General features: G+C 30.4%; 1 protein-coding gene across 1 annotated transcript; it reads right to left on the bottom strand.

The window, feature by feature from the left end:
- On the bottom strand, nt 282-698 carry LOC107646525. Its single transcript, XM_016350707.1, has one exon. The coding sequence runs from the start codon at nt 696-698 to the stop codon at nt 282-284; it is 417 nt and encodes a 138-aa protein (XP_016206193.1).

Genomic DNA, 8,226 nt, shown 5'->3' with positions numbered 1-8,226 from the left:
ATAATCACGGCAAGCAGAGTGATGACAGTTCTTCTAGTGAAGAGGATAATGCAAATCTCTTTCATTATTCTTCTTTGTCTGAAGATTCGTCCATACGAAGAGCACGACACAACACGACTCACAAAACTAAAGACTTAGGAATCAAAATTGATAAAAAACCGGTCTGGTTCATCCGGTTTATCGGTTAACCATCGGTTTGACCAATTTTTTAACCAGTTTTTTGCAAGACGGTTTTATAGCCTAACCGGACCGGCCAAATGATCGGTTTCTGGTTAACCCGATTAAACCGGTCGATCTGGTCCGGTTCTCAGAACATTGGTTGGAACCGTTGCAAACTCCTCATCTTTAATCTCCAAGTCCTCATTCCACCTTTGTAGATTCAAAATGTAGTCTTTGAAAAGCCAAGGTGCACCTCTTTCAATCCTGATCAAGTCCGTTTCATTGTCGAAGAAGAATTGGAACAAGTTTCTCCCATGATCCATGACTTTGAAACCTATCGGTTGGCTCCAGATCGCATATAAAGCTGCCTCAATAGTTTCTGGACTAATTTTTCGATCTGAAAATAGCCTGCTTACAAGACTCTTCGAGCATTTTTTTATCCCATTCTTTATGTCCTCATCATTGAACAGAATGACTGTTTCTTCATCTGTCACAGTAGCATTGGTAGCATGAATTCGATCAACAGCATGTGCTACCATTATTCCCTAGTAGTCTTCTATGAGACGGCCTCACAATTAAGGATTCTCCTGAAAAAACCCTAGCAGAGCAAAGTACACAAACAAACCCTAAAAAATAGGGCACCGTTCAATTAATGGTTTCTTCATTATGTTGGAGAGCAATTATTAATATAGGATATCATTTTCATTTCATTTCATATCTCATTAAGCATCATGTCATCATGAGACCATGCTTTTCCAAAGTTTAACCTCCTTGAAGGACGGATGATATATTTAGCATAAGTTTTATTTGTTTATTTATTTTATGTTTAAATTATTTATTTTGAGGTCAATAAAAAATAAATTCTTGATTTTTTTATTCTAAAAATTTTAATATTATATTATAAAATTATTTATTTCAAAAATTATTATTAAAAAATTCTACAACTAAAAAAATTATTTAACTAAATTCAACCAAGTTGTTATAACTTATTTTACATTCACGCAATATATAACTGATTTTATAACTAAATGCAATATATATAACTGATTTTAACATAAATATTTTCTTTCATTTTGTTTTTGTTTTCTTTTTGATGATTTTTTTTATGTTCTTTGCGAATTTTTCCTTTTTTTTTTTTGTCTCTCTGTAGATTTCTCCTTTTATAATCAATGTTGTTAGATCTGAGCTCCTTTTCATTCAAACTTTTATTTGTTTCATGGTGATTCTAGTTTTTTTTTTTTAAATCAAGCAGTAAAATTAGAATTAGTATAGCATTTTCATTTTTGAAAATAATGTATGATGCAAGTTCAGATCCATTGAATAAGAACGAATTGGATCATTGTTTTGAATCAATTTAAATCGACGAGATTTGATTTATTCTTTTAATAAATGTAGTTCAGATGTAATTGATTATCGTGTAATTACTTTATATATGAGTTGAATAATTTTAATGTTATTACATTTTTTCTTTGTGAAAATCAACGTTCAGGATTAAGAATTTGAATTTCAATGGAATTGAAGAGTTTTGAATTATTTTTTCAATTAATCTATTTATGTTATACTTCATGATAATTTCGTGGTTGTTCAAAATATACTTTGATGCTTAATAGAATTAAGTTCTATGCTGTTTATTTTGTTGTCATTAATTTGATATATGGTTTTGTAGTTGATATTGTTAGTTCTTATGTTATACATTCGATGTTAAATAGAATTAGTTATTATATTTTTACTTTTATGTGATTTTCATTTAGCAATGAACTGATGAAATTCGTTGATTATGAATATAAGTATTTCGGTGTTGTTGCCAGTTTAAGATGGTGTTGTGCTTAGAAAATTTTGGTGTTGTTTCAATTTTTGTGTAATGTTGATGAGTAGTTTGTGCCAAAGGTTGCCATGACTTTCAACATATTTAAAGAAGCTGAAAGATTCTATAATGATTATTCAAAATTTGTAGGTTTTGCTAATAAAATAAGGAACTAAAATAGGAAGAAAAATGAAATTAAAAATCAACTGATTACATGTAATAGAGAGGAAAAATACAAATTCAATATATCTCCTATTCAAAAGACAAACTCCTCAGCTAGAGTGCTGTAAAAATTTATGTACATATATTGAAGGATATTGGTGTTTGGTTATTTCAAAGAATGTTTTGACTCATTCACATCCATATTGTCCAAATCAAGTAGAGATGCTTAAATAACATAGCCAGCTAAGCATGTTTGTATGTCGCACAATTGAGAATAATGATGAAGTTGGTATTAGACCAAGTAAGAAATATCAATCCTTTATTGCAACAATTGGGGATCATGGTGAATTAAGCTCTATTGAAAAAGATATTAGAAATTACATTATGAGAAAAATTTGTAATGCTTTTGAATAAGATGATGCCAAAGTATTTAGAAAATACTTATTGAGATTGAAAGAGAATAATCATAACTTTTTTTATGAGATTGAACCTGAGGTTAATCACTCAATTAAAAATACTTTTTGGGCTGATGCAAAAAGTCGGACTGCTTTTGAGTATTTTGGCAAAATTTCATTTGATACCACTTATAATACAAACAGATAATTTGTTGTGCTGATCTCAAACATTTTTAGTGTTAATTGAAAATAGTTGTTGTGCTTTTTGAAATATATTTCGGTGCATATCTAATTTTGTTTATTTGTTGTTGACTTTAGGTATAATTTGATTTTTGGTTCTTTTGTTGATGTGAATTACCATGGTTATTCTACACTTCTTGGATGTACTTTGGAAAAAAAATGAGGACATTCAATCTTTCAAATGGTCAATTGAATGTTGGCTTCGTTACATGGGAGGAAAAGTTCCAAAAGACATTCTTAACGAATGTGCATTGATGCAAAGGGATATTGAGCTTTGTATGCCAACAACAATTCATAGGTGGTGTATTTGGCATATTATGAAAAAGATTTCACATAAATTAAATGGTTACAAGAGACATGAAGAAATTGAACAAGAGATGAGTCATGCTATTTGAAACTCTTTCAAAAAATATATTTGATAGAAATTGGAATAATTTTCTTATGAAGTATGGTATTGGAGATAATAAGTGACTTTTAGGTAACATTTTTGTGGTTGCTTCATTAGAATTAATGCATGTTATTAGTTTTAGTATTTAGATGTTATGTGTTTTTGCTTTGTAATAATGATGCGAAACTATATACCTTTCGGTGCTATGGTTTTTGATTTACTCCTTCGATACTTTTTTTAGAGCTTTTTAAAGATCGTCATTTATGGATTCTAGTATATTTTGATCACTTTTGGGATGGAATGAAAATCACATTAAGGAGTAAGAACATGCATGCTTTTTTAATAAGTTTATTACGCGTAATAGCTCATTGATTCAATTTGTGAAATAATATGATAACTGCCTAGGAAGTAAAAAGCAAAAAAAGAGAGAATCAGATGCTAAAAATTTTTATACAATTTTACTTTGTGCAACAAAATCATCAATAGAAGCTCAATTTCAGTATGTGTATACTCATGACTCATGAGATGTTTAGGGTATCACAAGATCAATAGAGTCCGCTCTAGGTTTCATAGTATATGAAGTTTTAGAAAAGGTTTCAAACCCACATTCAATAAGTTTTTGGTTACATATGACCCGATATCATGTGAAGTAAAATTTCAATGCTTATTATTTAAGTCAAGAGGTATATTGTGCTATCATTGTTTGAGAGCGTTAAGCTTTGAACGAGTAGATAAAGTGGCACCGAGATATGTATTAGAATGTTGGAGTAAGAATGTAAAGAGGAAACATACACATATCAAAATTAGACATGATGAGTCTTTATTGGAGTCAAGAAGTAGAAGATTTGATGATTTGGTGTTTCACTCACAAAATATTTGTGAATTTGCATCAGAATTTGAGGAGTTGATTGTGATTTAGCACCGTGCATATGATAATTTGATGGCTGAGATGCAAGAATATAAAGCCAAAAGTAAAGAAAATATTTCTTATCACATGAAGATGGTTCCCTGGATGAGATTAATACCCTTCAAAGCCCGCCACGTGTGATGACAAGAGGACATCCAAAAAATAGATTCAAATCAAATACTAAAAAATAGATTGCAAATGCATCAAAGAAAAAGAAAAAGAAAGCTCTAAGTGAGATAAAATTGATGTGCTTTGATTAGCTAAAATTGTGTTTGTACATATTTGTGCTAATATATGCTATACTTTTGGCAGTCGAACATTTTAGATGTTGGATTAATGATGCAATCAATTTAAGCCTTTATCACGGAAAAATTATGAATTATCAATTCAGAGATTCAATGCAATAAAATAGTATTTTGTGTTTAGTTGAATGACACTCGGTGTTGTCATGAAGAATTTCAGTGTTATTCCTTTAATTTTTTCTTTTGTAATGAGAATAAACGTTGTTTTTTGAATTGTGTGTTGTGTTGTTCAATTTATAGTGATAGGGTTTTATTATTTTCGATATTATGGTGTTTATTCGATAGTCACTTTTCCTTTTTCAATTACTTTTTGCAATTGTGTTGTAGTAAATTGTTTTAGGTGACAATATTTACAGATGTCAGTGCTGTTGTTATTTTTTCAATATATTCAATCTAATAAGTGTGAACCTAAATTTATTAAAATAAATAGTGGATCGCAATGCAGTGCAAATACTTTTATTGAAGTCTAATATGACAAAAGAGATTATCAAAAGCAATGAATATTTACAAAGAGGTAAAAGATGTGTTTGTTTTAACTAAACGGTATCCAAAAAATTTAATATTCAATTGAAAATACTAAAAATTTTTAACAGTATTAAAATTTTACAATATTCAATCTTTGTACTTTCTATATCTCCTAATGAAAATCTATAGAAAGGGCTTAATAGTGCAGTAGACGGCTTGGAGAGTCTTATGGTTTCAGATTATGAAATGACTTGATCTCTCAATTTATTCATTTCGTCAAAGAGAACTAGTGAAGCATATTCTTATCTGTAATGATCAATTTCATCCTACAATTGAAATAAATTTACTAATTTGTGTTAATTTAGAAGTAGAGAATCAACTATGTTTAGTGATACTTACTTTTTTCCAATTCTTCTATGTATATTTTTCTTTGTTAATCTTTTCAAGTTAATCATCTCCACCCATTTCATGACATATATTTTGAAATCGTAGCTAATAAACAAAAAGTTAATAACATAGTAAAAAAATGTTTAATAGCACAGTAAGAGAAAAGCATGGTAAAATATATTAAATAACACCGTAATAGCAAAGAATAATAGAAAGATGCATACTTTGTTTGCTATCCACTGATTGTAATATATGGTGCTTCAGTACCCTATTCATTGTCTATTAAAGGTGATGTTTCAGCATACATTTTCACTTGTGATATAATCAAATTTTGAAAAATAGAAAAAGGCAAATATAAGAAACATTAACACTAGAGAATTCACAACGAAAATAAAAATACGTATTATGTAAATAACTTACAACAAATTTATTAAGTTTTTTTTTCTTTCGTCAGAGGGACATGTTTTATGAATAGGGTCAAGAACATGAAACATTTTCTTTTGAATATTCGCAATCCACAGCCATTGGTGGTCTTCATGGCAAAGTGGGGTAAATAGCTGCAATTGGGGTAAATAGTACAATTTTTATTCAAAATGACACCGAATAGAATAATTATTTAAGATATTTCAGAAATTAAAACTTAAAAAAGGATGAGATGCTAGCTTTTTTTGTCCCAAAAAAGTAGGTACTCTTTACATTCATTGATGTTGAAGGCCTTAGTTTCTTCATCAATGTAGTTATGCTCATGCTTCATCAACATGTTATTCTGCAACATGTGAATAGCACCAATATTAGCAAAGTTAGCACACAACATATATCCAAAAAGCACCAAAATCAAAGATAAACTTAACGGTTGTAAAGCTTACCACAATATCCAATAGGATATAGTATACAACTCCTCAAATCTTTTATATTTATTGTTGTTGAGAACTTGACACGTTGCAGAGACCACCTATGAAAACAAAGGACCCAAATCTTTTACATATATAGCACAAGAACTCATAAAAAAATTGTTAATGTTATAGCACAAGAACATACTACATTATCTACATATTCTTTGTGTTTTAAAGACATGAAGTGAAATCTAGCTCCCGCTAATTGAGCTTCATGGTTCAACACAAATATGGTTTCTCACTCATTGCTCTCCCTATCTTTGTTATTCTTGGAATGTGTGGCCTAATGATAGTACTTTTTCTTTTGCTCCTCTGTTATTTTCTTTTCTTTTACCAAAGTGTTGAACTTATGAAGGAAGCTCAAGCTTGATTTTACATCTTCTAATTTTGTTGTGAATTTGTTTTCTTAGCATAGTCCAATGCTACTGCAACCTAGCATCCATCATCTTAACCAAAATTTTCATCTCTTTAAATAATGATGGGGTCTCTTGGGTTTTAGGTTTTTGTGATTTTTCCATGTTGGCTGGTGGCACATCCTCTTGGGTAATGGTAGGTTCATTGCTTGAATCACTCAAGCCAAAGTCAAATGACAATGCAAAAAAGTCAATATCCAGTGCAGTGTTAGCAACCATCAATAATGCAGCTTTTACATATTGATCTTGTGGAAAAATGTAGGATGACATAGAAAATTATTTAAAATAACTCAATAATATGAAGCAATACAACAAAGAACAATTCATGGAATAGCACCGAAATTAGTAAAAAAAATTAAGTAAAACTTACGCATTAAGAGATTCTTCTTACTGATATTCTTTTAGCAAAGATTCCTTATGAGCTTGTTGTTGAGGCTGTGGAGGACTGAAGGTAGAGTTTTCTACTTGTATTCGTTCTTGTTTATGATGTTTTGGAAGATCAATTGCTTGAAGTGACATTCCAACGAAGGCAAACAATAAAGAACTTAATATTGAGTAAATATTTAGGTGCGATACTAAACACATTTCGGTGTCCATGAGTAATACTTCAATTCAAAATATCATTAACTCAACAACACTAAATGAAATATGCACACTCATTAGAATAGGAACATAAATTAGAAAACTCACATAATCAGCACTTTACTCAAACTTTGTTTTTGAACCATAAGCATGTGTTGTAAAATCTGAAAAATTAATAAATAAGTATGAAATAAATAAATTACTATTTATAGAAATTAGAAAGTTAAATTTTATAGTCAAATGAGGTAGAGATAATTAAAACATAAATTTTAACACTAATTTCAAAGATTTTGGCACAAAATTCAGCTAAACGAGTCAAACCGGTTGAACTGGACCCAAACCAGGCCCAAGGTCCAACCCAATAACAACTTACGGGAATGAATTCAGCTCTCTTCCCCTTATTCTTTCACTTTCACACTGCACACACACAAAGAGGAAAATAAAAAACCTAGGCTTGATTTTAATCTCAAATAACTTTTAATCGAGAGTTCCGATCGCCGCACCGTTTGCGGTCACACATCGACCACGTCGAGCTCTACAAAGCTCAGTACTCAATTTGGTAAGGAAACCATGTTTTCATCCTCAGCCTCTCTTCTCCCAATTTTTGAAATTTCAAGATTGTGGGTGTTGAGATTTTTTATTCTTTGATGTTCTAGGGTCCAATTAGCTTGAGGAATTAGCAGGTTTTTGTTCGACTAAGGCAAGTGTAAGGTAAGATCTCTCGAACCCTAGTGAATTCCTTGTTTATATGTGGTTGGGTATTGAGTTTGTGTGTGTATGTGTAATGGTATGAATTAGGCAGTGTGTATATGTGATTTAGAGCATATTGGAAGGTTGGGTTGTGCTTTGGTTGCTAAATTTTGGTGGTGAATCTTGAGATCTTGCTTATTTGAGGTGTCTTTGGTGTAGGGAGAAATCGGCCAAGGTATGATTTTTGTTTCTCGTATGTAATATATAATGTCTTGTGAAAACTTAGGCTAGATGACCATAAGATATGTTGAATCATGTATGTATGTTATGAGTTAGTAACCTTAACAAAAATATTGAGTTATCTTGAAATGGGTTGATGATTGGTGATTTAATGATGATACTTTAATGACTAAGTATGAGATTATGTTGATTATGAATT

The sequence above is a fragment of the Arachis ipaensis genome, chromosome B06, assembly GCF_000816755.2.
Source record: "Arachis ipaensis cultivar K30076 chromosome B06, Araip1.1, whole genome shotgun sequence".
Classification (NCBI taxonomy): Eukaryota; Viridiplantae; Streptophyta; class Magnoliopsida; order Fabales; family Fabaceae; genus Arachis; species Arachis ipaensis.
The sequence above is the reverse complement of the archived record's forward strand: the minus strand, read 5'-3'. Positions and strand labels throughout refer to the sequence as shown.